This window comes from Pezoporus wallicus, unplaced genomic scaffold, assembly GCF_028554395.1.
Source record: "Pezoporus wallicus isolate ANWC-B61680 ecotype Strahan unplaced genomic scaffold, APGP_CSIRO_Pwel_v1 contig_14777, whole genome shotgun sequence".
Lineage (NCBI taxonomy): Eukaryota > Metazoa > Chordata > Aves > Psittaciformes > Psittacidae > Pezoporus > Pezoporus wallicus.
The window spans coordinates 1-18427 of record NW_026636112.1 but is presented as its reverse complement, the minus strand read 5'-3'; the positions used below and the strand labels follow the sequence as shown (position 1 = coordinate 18427).

Genomic DNA, 18427 nt, shown 5'->3' with positions numbered 1-18427 from the left:
TCCCGAGGGGGCGTGTCGTATGCTAATATGAACGCGGAGGGGCGTGGCGTAGCCTAAATTAGGCGCGGAGGGGCGTGCCCCGCCTTCGCACGACACATGGGCGTGTCCTTCTCCATATACGGCCCGGAGGGGGGCGTGGTTTATGCTAATACCGCCCAGCGCGGGGGGGGCGGTGTTTGTGTGTGTATTCCTCACCCCCCCCCCCCTTTTCCCTTTGCCCCCCCCCATGTAGGACCCCCCCCTTCTGTATTCTAGGGTTGCCCCGTACCGCGCCTGCCTCCCCTTCCCTTCATCTCTCCAACGGCGCTGGGATCAGGCACCGCGTTGAACCTCTAAGTGTCGGTGCCCGGCGGGGTCCTTGCGTGCGCCGCCCGTGCGGGGATGTCCGGGAGACCCCGCGCCGGGCGCTGCTCAGACACCACGGTGAGTCCCTCACAATGCAGCGATTTCGCCTTAAATCGCTTTAACCGAGGCCGAGGCCACCGGAGCCGCTTCCCCCCCGGCCCGGACAACGCCGCCGCCGCCGCCGTCGCTCCCCGCTCCTTGCGCCTCTCCCCAAGCACCCTCCGAGCCTCAGCCCCTGAGGCCCGGCCCCGCCGCTTCAACACCCCCCCCCCCCTTTCCTTCTCCTCCTCCTCCTCCTTCACCTCCATCCCGCTCCTCCTTTCCTCCCGCTACCGGACCGGCCTCTTCCTCCCGGGGCGGGCATGGTTGTGTGGGTGCCCCCCCCCCCTACCCCCCCCCCCCACCCTCTTCCCGAACCCAAAATCACACTGTTTCAACCCAAAACCCCACTATTCCAACCCGAAATCCCCGTATTCCAACCCAAAATCATCCTTATTCCAACCCAAAATCATCCTTATTCCAACCCAAAATCATCCTTATTCCAACCTAAAATCATCCTTATTCCAACCTAAAATCATCCTTATTCCAACCCAAAATCATTCTTATTCCAACCTAACCCCCCCCTTATTCCAACCCAAAATCATCCTTATTCCAGCCTAACCCCCCCTTATTCCAACCCAAAATCGTCCTTATTCCAACCTAACCCCCCCTTATTCCAACCCAAAATCCCCCTTATTCCAACCTAAAGACCCCCTTATTCCAACCTACCCCCCCCTTTTTCCAACCTAAAATCCCTCTTACTCCAACCTAACCCCCCCTTATTCCATCCTACAACCCCCCTATTCCATCCTAAACCCCCCCTTATTCCAACCTAAATCCCCCCTATTCCAACCTAACCCCCCCCTTATTCCAACCTAAAACCCTATTCCAACCCAACCCCCCCATTCCATCCTAACCCCCCCTTTATTCCAACCCAAAGCCCCCCTATTCCAACCTAAAATCCCCCCAATTCCAACCTAAATTCCCCCTTTCTCCAACCTAACCCCCCCTTATTCCAACCTAACTCCCCTCTTATTCCAACCCCAAAATCCCCCCTTATTCCACCCCACTCCCCCTGCCACTTCCCACCCGTATCCCACCGGGAAGCGCCTTATCCTGGAGGAGCATAACGATAAGGAAAGGGGGGTGTGAACGGTTGGGTGCCCCCCCCCAATCCCGCTCCTCCTCTTCCCATGGGATGCACACGGGTGGGAAGCAGAAGATCGGGATTAACCCCCCCCCCCCCCCCCGTTACCGGGGTGCCACTGGAAAACCGGGAATGCCGCGCGCTCCGGCCTAGCAGTGCCAAACGGAGCCATTCCCGATCATGGGAATGGCTTGCTCCTGGGTGGGATTTTTGGGATCGACGTGGCTTTTTGGGATGCTTAAATCCCCCCCCCCCCCCCCAACCCCGAGCTGAATAAAGGACATTGGCTGCTCCTCAAACCCTTCTTCTAGTTGTCATTTCCCCTGCTCCGCTGCCAGGTATCCCACCTTTCCCCATGGATAATCCCGGCTCCGTCATTCCCAAATCCCCGGCGGTTTTCCCTCTCGTTTGCTCGCAGTCATTCCCTGTATCCCCCCCCCTCCATTTGTAGTGGGTTTTTCCCTCTTGGAATGCCGCCTGGCTTCGGTTGTGCCCATCCAGTTGGGATTCCTGGATCCCAAGGGAAACTGAGGCAGCGCCAGGCTTTGGCATCCCGGTGGGATGGGGAAAGGAGCATCAAGGATTGGGCTGATCTTTGGGTTTATTAGCTGTTATTTATTAGTTATGAGCTGTTATTAATGTCCTTATCGCTGTCGTCGGCGTTATTATCAGTAGTGGCTGTGTTTGCATCATTATTGGCAGTATTGACATCGTTATTAGCAGTATTTGCAGCATTGTTAGCAGTTTTTGCAGCATTATTAGCAGTATTTGCAGCATTATTGGGAGTATTTGCGTCGTTATTAGCAGTATTTGCAGCATTATTTGCAGGATTTCCATCGTTATTTGGAGTATTTACATCATTATTAGGAGTATTTCCATCATTATTAGGAGTATTTACATCATTATTAGGAGTATTTCCATCATTATTAGGAGTATTTACATCATTATTAGGAGTATTTACCTCATTATTAGGAGTGTTTCCATCATTATTAGGAGTATTTACATCATTATTAGGAGTATTTACATCATTATTAGCAGTATCTGCAGCGTTATTAGCAGTATTTGCAGCATTATTAGCAATATTTTAGCATTGTTAGGTGTATCTGCATCGTTATTAGGAGTATTTTCATCAGTAGTAGTGGTAGTTCCCTCATTATTAGCAGCATTTTCATCATTATAAGCAGTATTTGCATCACTATTAGCAGTATTTTCGTTGTTATCACCGGCATTTCCATTGCTGTTAGAAGTATTTCCATCTCTCTAACGAGTGTTGTTATCGCTATTAGCAGTATTCCCATCGTTATTAGCAGTATTCCTATTGTTATTAGCAGTGTTTCCGTCACTATTAGCTATATTTACATCATTATTAGCAGTATTTCTATCCTTATAACCAGTATTTTTATCACTATTAGCAGTGTTTCCGTCACTATTAGCAGTATTAGCATCATTATTAGCAGTATTTCCATCGTTATTAGCCGTATTTCCATCCTTATAGCTAGTGTTTTTATCACTATTAACAGTATTCCCATCGTTATTAGCAGTATTCCCATCGTTATTAGCTGTATTTCCATCGTTATAACCAGTGTTGTTATCACTATTAGCAGCATTCCCATCGTTATTAGCAGTGTTTCCGTCACTATTAGCAATATTTACATCATTATTAGCAGTATTTCTGTCCTTATGACCAGTGTTGTTATCACTATGAGCAGTATTAGCATCATTATTAGCAGTATTTCCATCGTTATTAGCCATATTTCCATCCTTATAGCTGTTTTTATCAATATTAGCAGTATTTCCATCATTATTAGCCATATTTCCTTCCTTATAGCTAGTGTTTTTATCACTATTAGCAGTATTTCCATCGTTATTAGCAGTGTTTCCGTCACTATTAGCAATATTTACATCATTATTAGTAGTATTTCTGTCTTTATGACCAGTGTTGTTATCACTATGAGCAGTGTTTCCATCACTATGAGCGGTATTAGCATCATTATTAGCAATATTTCCATCGTTATTAGCCGTATTTCCATCCTTATAGCTAGTGTTTTTATCACTATTAGCAGTATTTCCATCATTATTAGCCGTATTTCCATCCTTATAGCTAGTGTTTTTATCACTATTAGCAGTATTTCCATCGTTATTAGCAGTATTTCCATCGTTATTAGCAGTATTTCCATCATTATTAGCTGTATTTCCATCGCTATAACCAGTGTTGTTATCACTATTAGCAGTATTCCCATCATTATTAGCGATATTCCCATCATTATCAGCAGTTTTATCATCACTGTTATCAGTGTTTTCGTTGTTATCACTACTATTTCCATTGCTATTAGCAGTATTTCCATCATTATTAGCCGTATTTCCATCCTTACAACCAGTGTTTTTATCACTATTAGCAGTATTTCCATTGCTATTGGCCATATTAGCATCATTATTAGCAGTATTTCCACCTTTATTGGCAGTGTTTTCATTATTACCAGTATTTGCACTGCTATTACCAGTATTTTCATCATTATTAGTAGTATTTTCATCACTATTAGCAGTATTATCAGCATTATTACCACTATTTCCATTGTTGTTATTAGTATTTCCACCATTATTAGTAGTATTTCCATCATTGTTAGTAGTATTTTCATCATTATCAGTAGTATTTTCATCATAACTACCAGTAGTTCATTGCTAGTAGCAGTATTAGCATCATTATTAGTACATTATGACCATTATTCCCACTATTAGCACCATTATTCCTATTATTAGCACCGTTATTCCTACTATTAGTACTGTTATTCCCACTATTACCACTGTTATTCCTACTATTAGTACTGTTATTCCCACTATTACCACCGTTATTCCTACTATTAGTACCGTTATTCCCACTATTACCACCGTTATTCCTACTATTAGTACCGTTACTCCCACTATTAGCACCGTTATTCCTACTATTAGCACCGTTACACACGCTATTACCACCGCTATTCCTACTATTAGTACCATTATTCCCACTATTAGCACCGTTATTTCTACTATTCGCACCGTTATTCCCGCTGTTAGCACCGTTATTCCTACTATTAGCACCATTATTACCACTATTAGCACCGTTATTCCTGCTATTAGCCCCGTGATTCCTGCTATTATCCCCTGAGTAAGTGAATGGAGCCCATAGGAACGTGTTGTATCCATGGAGTAAGTAAATGGAGCCCATAGGCCTGTGTTGTATCCTTGGAGTAAGTGAATGGAGCCCTAGGAACATGTTGTATCCATGGAGTAAGTGAATGGAGCCCATAGGCCTGTGTTGTATCCATGGAGTAAGTGAATGGAGCCTGTAGGCCTCTGTTGTATCCTTGGAGTAAGTGAATGGAGCCCATAGGAACGTGTTGTATCCATGGAGTAAGTGAATGGAGCCCATAGGCCTGTGTTGTATCCATGGAGTAAGTGAATGGAGCCTGTAGGCCTCTGTTGTATCCTTGGAGTAAGTGAATGGAGCCCATAGGAACGTGTTGTATCCTTGGAGTAAGTGAATGGAGCCCATAGGAACGTGTTGTATCCATGGAGTAAGTGAATGGAGCCCATAGGAACGTGTTGTATCCTTGGAGTAAGTGAATGGAGCCCATAGGAACGTGTTGTATCCATGGAGTAAGTGAATGGAGCCCATAGGAACGTGTTGTATCCATGGAGTAAGTGAGTGGAGCCCATAGGAACGTGTTGTATCCTTGGAGTAAGTGAATGGAGCCCATAGGAACGTGTTGTATCCTTGGAGTAAGTGAGTGGAGCCCATAGGAACGTGTTGTATCCATGGAGTAAGTGAATGGAGCCCATAGGAACGTGTTGTATCCATGGAGTAAGTGAATGGAGCCCATAGGAACGTGTTGTATCCATGGAGTAAGTGAATGGAGCCCATAGGAGCGTGTTGTATCCTTGGAGTAAGTGAATGGAGCCCATAGGAACGTGTTGTATCCTTGGAGTAAGTGAATGGAGCCCATAGGAACGTGTTGTATCCATGGAGTAAGTGAGTGGAGCCCATAGGAACGTGTTGTATCCTTGGAGTAAGTGAATGGAGCCCATAGGAACGTGTTGTATCCTTGGAGTAAGTGAGTGGAGCCCATAGGAACGTGTTGTATCCTTGGAGTAAGTGAATGGAGCCCATAGGAACGTGTTGTATCCATGGAGTAAGTGAATGGAGCCCATAGGAACGTGTTGTATCCATGGAGTAAGTGAATGGAGCCCATAGGAACGTGTTGTATCCATGGAGTAAGTGAGTGGAGCCCATAGGAACGTGTTGTATCCATGGAGTAAGTGAGTGGAGCCCATAGGAACGTGTTGTATCCATGGAGTAAGTGAATGGAGCCCATAGGAACGTGTTGTATCCATGGAGTAAGTGAGTGGAGCCCATAGGAACGTGTTGTATCCATGGAGTAAGTGAGTGGAGCCCATAGGAACGTGTTGTATCCATGGAGTAAGTGAATGGAGCCCATAGGAACGTGTTGTATCCATGGAGTAAGTGAATGGAGCCCATAGGAACGTGTTGTATCCTTGGAGTAAGTGAGTGGAGCCCATAGGAACGTGTTGTATCCTTGGAGTAAGTGAGTGGAGCCCATAGGAACGTGTTGTATCCTTGGAGTAAGTGAATGGAGCCCATAGGAACGTGTTGTATCCATGGAGTAAGTGAGTGGAGCCCATAGGAACGTGTTGTATCCTTGGAGTAAGTGAGTGGAGCCCATAGGAACGTGTTGTATCCATGGAGTAAGTGAATGGAGCCCATAGGAACGTGTTGTATCCTTGGAGTAAGTGAATGGAGCCCATAGGAACGTGTTGTATCCATGGAGTAAGTGAATGGAGCCCATAGGAACGTGTTGTATCCTTGGAGTAAGTGAATGGAGCCCATAGGAGCGTGTTGTCTCCCATCCATATGGATGCGCTCCTGGCTGAATTCCCATCCGGAGGGGGTGCTTCCCGCTGGAATTCCATAGCAAAAGGGATGTGATTCCCAACGCCTTCCCAGTCCTGGCGTTTTGGTGACGGGATTGGCAGCTTCCCCCCCCTTTCCCGCCTGGATTTGGGCACATTCCTCCTTTTTCCTCTTCTTTCTTCCTGCCGTTTCCTTTCCCGATCCCTCCCCTTGCACGCCAAGAACTTGGAATTCCATGGTGGGAAAAAGGAATTCCCCCAGACTCCGGTTTTCCCTGCTGGAAAACCACTGCTCTCATCCCAAACCCAGGAATTACGGCTGGAAAACCACTGGGAGCTGCTCCTCAGTTTCCTGCTGAACCGGGAATGACGTTTCCAGCCCGGGAATCCCATTCCTCCTCGGCACAACAAGGGTTTTCCACTTGGAAATCCAGTGCTTTGCTTCCCGTTGGCTTCCTCCTCCCAAGGGAATGCGAGCCTGGAAGTGATTTTGAGGGAATGGATGCATCCCAAAGCCTTTTCCTGCTGCCCTACAAACCGAGGAGGAATTCCTAAAGGGAATGTGGCTTCTCTCGGAGCAGGGATAGGCGGTGTCCGTCTTTCCATCCCTATGGATGGGATCCAACGGGCTGGAAGTGCCAAACCTCAGCTCCTCGCTGCCGTGAGGAATAAGAAGCTGGGATGACGGTGATGCCAGGATGTGGGAATGCCAATGGGAATGGAGGAGGAGCAGCTGGAGACACTGTTTTCCTTTAGGAATCCTCCCTGTAACAAACTGGGGTCGGGATTCCTGAATTCCATTCGTGTTATCAAGGCAGAATTCCTCAGGGCTGGAATCTTCCAGCTGTCAAATGGGTGCAATATTCCCAACATCCCGAGGAGGTGGGGGCGTTTTGTTCTAGGCATGGCCCAAACCATTCCCGGGATGTGCAACCGGAGCTGGGTTTATAGGGAAGCGCCTCTTTGGGAAGCGATTCCCGTCTCTTCAGGGCATCTTGATCCCATGGAATTCCCACCTTCAGCCTCTTTTAAGTGGCTCCTTTCCAATCCTTATGGTTCCAGTTTGTCCCGGAAGAGGGAAAATCCTTGCAGCTGGAATAATTCAGGAATAAGAGAGTCATTGGTGAGGAGGAATAGCCCAGGGAGAAGAGTGGGCTTAAGGAATTCCAGCAGCTGGGAATGCCGGTTCAGGTTTGAGTGCAGCGATGGATTTGTGCGTCCCTATGGAGCTCTGTCTTGTATTCCAGAGTTTATCCCTCTTGCTATTCCCTGTTTCTGGATCTCCCGGATGAGGTGATGGTTTTCCCTGTTCCGGATCCATTCCCTCACCTCCCAGGCCTGGAAAACCGGGATGTTCCATTGGATACAAGCGCTTTCCTCTTAGCCTGTGTCAATGAGGGTTATTCCAAAGAGGAATTCCGTGTATAACCTGATCCCTGCTTTGGTGATGTTGTGATGGTGCTAGGAGGATTGATGGAATTGTCGGGATGGAGGCATGGAAGTAAATCCCATCGGGAGACCAGCGGGATGTGGGAGCCCGGATTTGAGCTTTAGTGGTTTGGAATAGCCTGGAATTCCCAAATCCAGCGGGATCCTTTTGGAAGGGAAACAGACCCCGGCGCTGCTTATCCCTCATATAGCTCCCAGTTTCTGGAATGGGGCTGTGGGGTGTGTTGTTTCCATCGGAATGTGAGTGTTGGGATGGGTTTCCAAAGGGATCCTTCCCTTCAATCCCAGTGGGAGAAGTTGAGGCTGCAGCATTCCCGCACTGAAATGGAGATTTCCTCCATTCCTGGTGGGATTCCTGATGACTCTGCCCATCCCTCAAGCGGGAAATGGGAATTCCCAGCTTCCTTCTGCAGGGAAATGGGAATTCCCAGTTTTTTTTCCCTGCTGGAAGATGCCTTTGTTGTTGGGAGGTTTGTCCTTCTCATCCTTCTTTTGCGTTATCCATCGGGATGCTGGAAAAAAGAAGGGAATACCGGGAATTCCCTATTCCCTTGTTCTTGTCATTCCATGCTTGAGTGATGCTGATGCCCTTTGGTGCCACCCGGAGCTGTCAAAAACCAGGGAATTCCCATTTTTCCCCCCTCTCTGGAATAGCAGCTGCACATCCTTGGACCTGGAATGAGTCTGGATGTTGGGATAATGGGAATGGGAAGAGAAATGGAGGCTTCTGCTGGTGCTCTTGGGCTTTGGTGGCTTCTTGGGTGCTTTTATCCATGGCCTCGGTAAGCCTGAGGAATGTTAGGATGGGTTGGGATGGGAAGGAGCTGGAATCATCCAGATCCAACCCACAGGGACACCGGCCATAGGGCAGGCTGCTCCTTGGGCACAGCCAGGGATGGAGCATCCCAACCTGCTCCATCCAACCCATCCTCATCGGAAGAGCTTCATCCCAAGAGCCCATCCAGCTCCTCCATCATCTCCTCATCCCATCCCATCCATCCTGTGTCCAAAGCCCCTCTCCAGGTCTCCTGATGTTGGGAAGCCCAAAACTGGTCCCAGTGCTCCCATAGGACACAGTGGGGAGCTCCCATAGGAGACAACGGGGAGCTCCCATAGGACACAGTGGGGAGCTCCCATAGGACACAATGGGGAGCTCCCATAGGATGCAATGGGGAGCTCCCATAGGACACAGGGGGGAGATCCCATAGGACACAACGGGGAGCTCCCATAGGACGCAGTGGGGAGCTCCCATAGGACACAGTGGGAAGTTCCCATAGGACACAGTGGGGAGCTCCCATAGGACACAGTGGGGAGTTCCCATAGGACACAGTGGGGAGCTCCCATAGGACACACTGGGAATCTCCCATAGGACACAATGGGGAGCTCCCATAGGACACAACGTGGAGCTCCCATAGGACACAGTGGAAAGTTCCCATAGGACACAGTGGAAAGTTCCCATAGGACACAGTGGGGAGCTCCCATAGGACACAATGGGAAGCTCCCATAGGATACAATGGGAAGCTCCCATAGGACACAGTGGGGAGCTCCCATAGGACACAGTGGGGAGCTCCCATAGGACACAATGGGAAGCTCCCATAGGATACAATGGGAAGCTCCCATAGGACACAGTGGGGAGCTCCCATAGGACACAGTGGGGAGCTCCCATAGGACACAGTGGGGAGCTCCCATAGGACACAACGGGCTGTTGGTGGCTCCCATGCAGCTTCTCCTCACCCAGCATCCCAAATCCTTCTCCTCGGGGCTGCTCCATCCCTTCTCCTTGGCCTTGGAATTGCCCCAGGAGCAGGAGCTGGTTGAGCTCTGGGAGCTGCTCCAGGTGGGATGGATTCCCAATGATGTGCTGTGGGTCCATCACTTGAGTGCCCTCATTGGCTCTTCCATGATCATGGAATGGTGGAGGTTCCAGTTGGGTCTCCATGAACCCCCTCTGGGCTTGGAAGCCCCTTTCCAAAGGGAATTTGGGCTTTGGATTCACTCCTGGAGCCGGGAAGCTCCTTGTCTCTGGGTGCTATGGGATGGCCTCAGCTTCCCAAGACTGATCCCAAAGTTGATGTCACACCCCCCGCATTCCAATCTTTATCCCTGAGGATTATCCCAAGGGCCCCTGTTGCTGTTACCGCACCCACATCCTGTGGGCTGGAATTCCTAAACCCCGTTCCCTTTCCCGGTGCCGTCGCCTTGTCTGTGGTTCAGTTTTCCTAATGGGATAATCTGGGAATTGGGAGCAGGAAACTGTTCATGGGAGCAGAATTCTCCAGCCTTGGAGCTTTCACCGTTCCCGTTATCCATGGAATTCCATAGCTTATCCTGAACATAATTACAATGGAAGTTGGGTTGTCCAAAGGCAGGATCTTCATCCGAGTGGAGCTTCAATGAGGTTCTCCACTTCCTTGACTTGCATTGATGGGTCCAGCTCTCAGCTTATGGAATTCCACCTTCAGTCCCACCTTCCCTAGGGAAAACGCTTCCAAATGCTTTGGCCATAGGGAAAACTGTGGGATCAAACCATAAGATGGGCCTGGGGGTGCTGGGATGTGGCTGGATCCAGATCCTGGAGGATTCAGGACCATGGTGTGGGTCCATGTGGGTGAAACCAAGGCCCGGGCATTCCAGTTTGGATTCTATGGATGCAACTGGGAGAACTGGTGATGGAATCCAAGTGGAGATGGGTTGAGTGACCCCAGAGGAGGCTGGGGCTTGGTTGGGCACTGGGATGGGGTGTTTGGGATGAGGGAATCCCACGGGATGTAACGTTGGTGCCTTTGCTCTTTGCAGTTGACATGGATGATGAAGACGGCCGGTGCCTGCTAGATGTAATCTGGTGAGTAGCTCCCTCAGCTTCCCGTATGGAATGGGATGGGAATTCCACCCCCCTTGGTCCATAGGCACATCCCCAGAGGCCTAAAGTCATCCCCAGATCCCAAAATCCCTCCTGCATTGATGGGATTTGCTTCCTGGCCTGGAGGTTTTCGTGGCTCCATGCCATGAGGAAGAGGCTCCACTCATCCCTTGAGCCACTTCCAACATGGATCGATCTCATTTCTCCACTCTTTTGCCATAAAATAAGGGCTTTTGGGGATCTCTACACGTTAAGATGATGCCAAACTGTTGGTCAGCGGATGGTCCAATGGGATTTATGGTGATCCAGGAAGTTGCTGGGAAGTGGGGCTGGAAGCGTGGCCCCGTGTCCATGTGGTGTCTTGTTTTACAGCGATCCTCAGGCCTTGAACGACTTCCTCCATGGATCTGAAAAGGTGAGAGATGGAATTTCCATTCCCAACCCCTTCCCACTCCATTCCCAAACTTGGAATTGCCCAACCCCTGCCCAGATGCACCCCAAACCATTCCCCAAACCCTTCTCAATCCATTCCCAACCCTTTTCCCAACCCCTTCGCAATCCATTCCCAAACCCAGTCTTCCCCAGGCTCATTCCCAAACCTTTCCCCACCAGCCTCCCTTTGTAAAGGGAGTTTTCCTTCCTTCAAACAAGGGGATTTTCCAAAGTCATTCCCAAATCCAGGATCCTTGGAGTTTTTAGGACCTGGGGGGGAGCCCAACCAACGTTCTGGCACCTCTTGGAGGGATTTGGGATCACTTGGAGCTGATCCGGAGCCGGGAAGCGCTTGGTGCTTCCCACACATCCACATTGAGCCATTTTTTCCCATAGTTTTCCTCATTTTGGGATCCATCTTTTCTCCCAGGAGAGTAAATCCCATCTTTTCCCATTGCAGATTGACAGTGATGATCTCCTGGACAACACCGGAGATGCAGCCAGCTCCTTCTTTGAAGGTGCTGGGGTACGTACTTCCATGGACACAGTATTCCCTTTAGGAATGTTCCCTTTCATGTAGGGGGGGGTGGTCATCTCCTATCGTTATTTTGCTGGGAATGGGATTATTCCCTAAGGAAACAATGAGCTTCCAAGTCCTCTTTTTGGGGCTTTTCCCCCCAAATTTGGGTTATTTTGCATGAAATTCCCGAGTTTTTGGTTCCCCCTTTAATTTCTTCATTCCCAATTATGAGAAATCTTGACTTAATCATTAATTATTAATGATTAATTAATTAATAATGATTAATGGTTAATGTGGCTCTTCCCTTTATTCCTCACCCCTGCGCCGCTTCCATTCCCTTCCCCTCCGCTCGCCGCTTGGGCTGGATTCCCACCAGCTCCCGGTGGCATTCCCAACCCTGCTTCCCAAATGGGATCCCAATTTGGCTTCCTGGAGCTCTTCCATTCGCTTGGGGGGGGAGGGTGTCTTCTTCCTATCCCCTCCCCCTCCATGAGGAAGGGGTTGGTTTCTCCTTGGATGGGAGATGCCCATTCAAGGGGTGGTGGATGCGGGTTGAAGGCATCTCCCCATGCTTGAGTTCAGCGCCGCCTTCTCTCTTAGCTCCACGTCCAGGAGGCCTCTGGGAACCACCTCAGCACGGAGCAGAACCAACCGGCGGCCAGCGTGGACCTGGACTTCTTAGAAGATGACATCTTGGGGTCCCCATCCAGCACCGGGGCCAACCTGGCCAACGCGGACCAGCCCTGCGACATCCTCCAGCAGAGCCTCCAAGAGGCCAACATCACCGAGCAGACCCTGGAAGCAGAAGCTGAGCTGGACCTGGGCTCCTTCCAGCTCCCCACCCTCCAACCCGTGGTGCAGGCGACGTCCGACGGCACCCCCCAGATCTTCTCCGGTGGGGCCGACCTCATCGGGCTGCAGCAACCCACGGTGCTCACCCACCAAGCGCTGGTGCAGCAGTCGGTGGGGGCCGACGTGGTCAACAAGGCCATCAGCGTCCAGCCCTTCCTGCAGCAGGTCGGGTTGGGGAACGTCACCATCCAACCCATCTCCAACCTTCAAGGCTTGCCCAACGGCAGCCCCAGCGGGACCTTGGGCATCGGGCCCATCCAAGTGGTGGGGCAGCAAGTGATGGCCATCAACCAGTCGGCGCAGCAGATCATCGCCAAGCAGGTCCAACCGTCCCAAGTGGCCACCATGCCCGTCGGGAGCTACATCACCCAACCAGCACCCGAGCAGCAACAGGTCACCCTGGCCTCAACGGGGGTCTCTCCTCAAGGTGCCGGTCTCGTCATCCAGAAGAACCTGCCCACGGTGGCCACCACGACGCTCAATGGCAATTCCATGTTCGGAAGCGTCGCCGGCACTCAAGGCTCCCAACCTCTCACCGTCACCTCCAACCTGAGCAGCCCTTTGGTGCAAGCCCAGAACGTCATCATCCATAGGACGCCGACCCCCATCCAACCCAAACCTGCCGGCGTCCTCCAGCAGAAGCTCTACCAGATCACCCCCAAGCCCTTTGCTTCCAACAACACCACTTTGACCATCCAGAACGAAGCCGCCCTCCAGCAGCAGAAGGCCCAACAGAACCTCACCTTCATGGCCAGCAAACCGGGGCAGAACGTGGTCCTCTCGGGCTTCCCTCAAGGCCTCCCAGCCAACGTCTTCAAGCAACCCCCACCCCAGCAGCAAGCCCTCAGCAAACCCATGAGCGTCCACTTGTTGAACCAGGGCAGCAGCATCGTCATCCCGGCCCAACACGTCCCTCAGGCCATGCTGCAGGGCCAGAACCAGTTCCTCCTCCCCGGCCAACTGGCCGGCGCCTCCACCGTGCAGCTCCCGCAGCAGCTCTCGGCTCTTCAGGCCAATATGGGCGGCCAGATCTTGACCGCTTCCCATCCTGGTGGCCAAGCCCACATCATCACGAGCCAAGGGCCCGGTGGGCAACTCTTGACCAACCAAGCGTTGCCGGCGCAGCTCCTCACCAACCAGAACATCGCCAGCCCGCTGAACCTAGGCCAGGTCTTGACGTCGCAGAGCGCCCACGGCACCGCTCACATCCTCTCGGCTCCCATCCAGCTCCAGGCTGGCCAAGTGGGCCAACCGGCCCTCTTCCAGATGCCCGTCTCCTTGGCGGGCAGCTTGAGCACCCAAAGCCAACCGGTGATCCAAGGGGTGACCTTGCCCAACCAAGTGGCCATGCTCAACGCCACCGAGAGCATGGGGCAAGCGGTGAGCATCCAACCTTCTGCTGCCACCACCAGCCAAAGCCCTGGCCTTGGGCAAGCGCAGGCAAGCACGGGCACCAACCTGTTGGCCAACACGGAGCCGGCGTCCATCCTGACGGTGCAGACCTCCCAAGCTGCTCCTCTCCAGCTCAACGTCCCGCCGGCACCTCCAAGCCAACCGCCCGTCACTTCCCAAGCCAGCCCCACGTTGGCTTCCAGCCCGGAGAAGATCATCCTGGGACAAGCAGCCCCCGGTGCCGTCATCAACCAGGACTCCATGCAGATGTTCCTGCAGCAGGTAAGGAGAAGCCGGTGGTGGTCTCCAGCTCCCGTTGACGTTTGCTTCCACCGCGGTCTCCCAACGGCGTCGTGCTCCTTGCCGTGGTGTCTTCGCCACCATCACGATGGGCTTGGAAGTGGGGCTTGAAGGCGGTGCCTTGGTTTTGGAAGGAGGAACCTCGTGGATGGGGTGGCCCTCACCCCCGTTCTCCTCCGTGTGCAGCTCAGGGTTCATCCCACCTCGTGGTTTTCCACCTCCAGGAGCGTGTTCCAAGTAGTTGGGTGGCTCTAGGGGTGATGGTGGTTGGGCCCCACCATTGGATGGGTTGGGGAGGAGGGGTCCAGTGGTGGTTGTGGGCATCTGCGTTGGGAAGGGCTTTGGGGATGTCTTGGATACCGGGTTTGATCCCTAAACTCCTCCGGTGGAAGTGCTTGAGCTATGAGAGGGAGGAATGGGATGAGAGCAGGAGCTCTCATCGGTGGTCATGGCATCTCAATGGTGGGAAGCTTCAGCTCCCCCTTTGACCTTGCTGGGGTTGCAGGAACTCTCAGCCCCCCGGAGATGTTGGGAATCATGGAATTGGTGTTGGGAAGGAGCCGGAGATCATCCAGATCCAACCCACAGGGGCACCTTCCATAGGGTTGCTCCAACCTGGCCTTGATGGCGCTGGAGCATCCAGACCTTCTCCATCCAACCCATCCCGGTGTCCCACCACCCTCATAGGGAAGAGCTTCCTTCCAAGAGCCCATCCAGTTCCTCCTCATCCCATCCCTCCATCCCGTGTCCAGAAATTCCCGGTCTCCCGGAATTGGACTTGCCCCATGGGCAGGCCCTTGCCCTTGGAACTGCTTGAGCTCCATGAGGTTCTCCTACTCCCACCTCTCCGTGTTCCTCTGGATCCCCCTTGTCCATGGATCCCCCTTTCTCCACGGGGCCTTCCCAATGAGTGGAGTGGGAAGAGCACAGGGCTATGCCTCCAATCCCACTTTTCCCTACGTAACCAATGGAAGCTCCATGGTTTCACCAGGGTGGGAAGGAGGAAGCAGGATGCTCCCTCCACAGCTGGAATTGGATGGCACTTTTCTGCTCCATGGCGGGGGTTCACCCCTTGTGCTTCCAAAGCCCAATTCCCAGTGGAATTGGGAATTCCCAATTCCCGAGGTGGGGTCGGGAATGAGCGAGCTGCAACCGAAGCGGGGCCAAAATCCTTCCCCTTCCCATTGTCCATCCCTCCATCCCTCCCTGCCTCCATCCCTCCATGCATCCCAAGCTCCGGCTGCTCCCGCTTGCTTGCAAGACTAACCCTCAAGCTGCCGCTTTTCCTTCTCTTCCCATTCCAAAGCCTTGATCCCTCCTTCAAATCCTTCATTTTTCCATAGAAATCGGGATGTATTGATGGGGTGGGGGTGGTGGTGGGGGAGATGTTTGGAAGTGGAGCGCAATTCCTGGTGGGAATCCTGGTACATCCCTCCCTGCTTCACCCTCAAAGCAGCTGTAAAAGCTCCGGGTGATGCCGGCAGCATTCCCGAGGCTTCCGGCTGATCCCGGAGCCTTCAGGGAGCCGCTTTCAGAGCGGGAATGATCCCGATGGAGCCGGAATTCCTTCCTCAGCTCGCACTAACGTCTTCCTCTTTTCCTTCTCTGTTGCAGCAGAAGCTCCCTGGAGCATCCCCGTCCCCTTCGCTACCTCATCCTCCCCTTGGGGACACCCCGCAGCTCCCGGCTTCCCACCTCTCCCAAATCCCCTCCCGCCCTCCTTCCCAACCCCAACCCCTTTCCCGACCCCCTTCCCAACCCCAATCCCTTTCCCGGCCCCCTTCGGAGCCGCTCGCCCGGCCCTGCACCCCACAAGCCCCCTTGTACCTCATTCCCAACCAGTTATCCTCTTCCTCCTCCTCCTCCTCGCCCTTGGGGGGGGGGCAGCACCCGCTGCGGCCCCCATCCCAACCCCAAGCGGCATTCCCGGCGCCACAACCCGACGCCGAGATCCCCCATTCCCATTCCCCCCACTTCCAGCTGCAATTCCCAACCCAAAGCCAACTCAAACCCCCCGCTCCCGGCCACGCTCTGCACCTAAGCACGGAGCAGCAGAGGAGCTTCCCGATGGTCCCGAGCCAATTCCAAACCCTCCCGGCTCTTCCCAATCCCGCTCCTCAACCGAAGCCAATACTGGACAGGTTCCAGCAGGTAAATAAGCACCATCGAAGTGGGGGGTGTGGGGTTGAGGCTGGAATGTGGCCACAGACTTCCAGACATCGGGATGCTGAAGGCGAAATGGGAAGCAAAACCCCGTGCGGGATGCGGCGCGGCGCCGCTTCCTCGCCTCATTCCCGTTCTTCTTGGGGATGGTTTCCCTTGGGAGAACGTCGGGCATGCCCCATTCCCAGCCCCCTTAGGGGTGGCATTCCCATTGGGATGCTCTTGGGATCGCTCCAGACAGCAGAGCCTCACTAATGGAAGTGGGGGGCGGGGGGGACAGGACTGTTTGCCTGTGGGGTACCAGGAATTAACTGGATCCGGGGGGGATTATTTGCTATTCCCAACGCTGGGAATGCCAGGGACAGCACCGGAGCTGCTTTTCCCGACTGGAATTTGATACCACCCCCACCTTGGATGTGGGTTTGGGAAGGGGGGGATCCTGTGCCCGGGGCTCAGTGCCAGCTTCTTGGCTTCTCCCGTTGGGAAAAGCACCGGATTGCAGTGCCAGGGGTGGATTTTGGGGTGCTTTAGGGTGGTTTATGGTGGATTTTGGGGTGGTTTATGGTGTTTATGGTGGATTTTGGGGTGGTTTATGGTGTTTATGGTGGATTTTGGGGTGGTTTATGGTGTTTATGGTGGATTTTGGGGTGGTTTATGGTGGTTTAAGGCTTTTTATGGTGGTTTATGGTGTTTCTGGTGGATTTTGGGGTGGTTTATAGAGGATTTTGGGGTGGTTTATGGTGGTTTATAGTGGATTTTGGGGTGGTTTATGGTGTTTACGGTGGATTTTGGGGTGGTTTATGGTGTTTCTGATGTATTTTGGGGTGGTTTATGGTGGATTTTGGGGTGGTTTATGGCTTTGTATGGTGGTTTATGGTGTTTCTGGTGGATTTTGGGGTGGTTTATAGAGGATTTTGGGGTGGTTAATGGTGGTTTAAGGCTTTTTATGGTGGTTTATGGTGTTTTGGGGTGGTTTATGGTGTTTCTGGTGTATTTTGTGGTCGTTTATGGTGTTTTGGTGGTGCTTTATTGTGTTTCTGGTGGATTTTGGTGTGGTTTATGGTGGTTTTGGGGTGTTTTATGGTGGCTTTGGGGTGCTTTTTTGTGTTTCTGGTGGATTTGCGGGTGGTTTCTGTTGGATTTTGGGGTGTTTTATGGTGGTTTTGGGGTGCTTTATTGTGTTTCTGTTGGATTTTGGGGTGTTTTATGGTGGTTTTGGTGTGCTTTATTGTGTTTCTGTTGGATTTTGGGGTGTTTTATGGTGGTTTTGGGGTGCTTTATTGTGTGTTGGGTTTTGGGGTGCTTTATTGTGTGTTGGATTTTGGGGTGGTTTATGATGGTTTTGGCGTGCTTTATTGTGTTTCTGTTGGATTTTGGGGTGTTTTATGGTGGTTTTGGGGTGCTTTATTGTGTGTTGGATTTTGGGGTGTTTTATGATGTTTTTGGGGTGCTTTATTGTGTTTGTGTTGGATTTTGGGGTGTTTTATGATGTTTTTGGGGTGCTTTATTGTGTTTCTGTTGGATTTTGGGGTGGTTTATGATGTTTTTGGGGTGCTTTATTGTATTTGTGTTGGATTTTGGGGTGGTTTATGATGGTTTTGGCATGCTTTATTGTGTTTCTGTTGGATTTTGGGGTGTTTTATGATGTTTTTGGGGTGCTTTATTGTGTTTCTGTTGGATTTTGGGGTGTTTCATGGTGGTTTTGGGGTGCTTTACGGTGTTTCTGTTGTATTTGGGGTTGTTTTATGGTGGTTTTGGGGTGCTTTACGGTGTTTATGGCCTCTCCCCCCACAGGGCATCATCCTGCAGCCGAAGCAGCCCCCGGCCAGCCAGGCCCCCACCGCGCTCGCCCCGTTCGGCACCTCGGCCCCCTCGGTGCTGGTGAGCGGCCCGGGGCAACCGGTGACGGTGACGGTGACAACCACGACCACCACGGCCACTGCAGGTGTGTGTGGGGGGTGGCACATGGGAGGGGGGGCAGGTGCATGAGGGTCCTGGTGCTCGAGGGTCCTGGACCACAAGC

General features: G+C 51.9%; 1 protein-coding gene across 1 annotated transcript; it reads left to right on the top strand.

Moving 5' to 3' along the window:
- Positions 1-275: 275 nt before the first annotated feature.
- BICRA (BRD4 interacting chromatin remodeling complex associated protein) lies at positions 276-18349 on the top strand (the record flags this gene model as incomplete). The annotated part of the gene is made up of 7 exons (XM_057399066.1): positions 276-423; positions 10682-10727; positions 11118-11160; positions 11638-11703; positions 12298-14223; positions 15856-16392; positions 18199-18349. Coding segments are annotated over exons 2-7 (2764 nt in total), but the record flags the coding sequence as incomplete, so codon positions are not given.
- Positions 18350-18427: the final 78 nt, after the last annotated feature.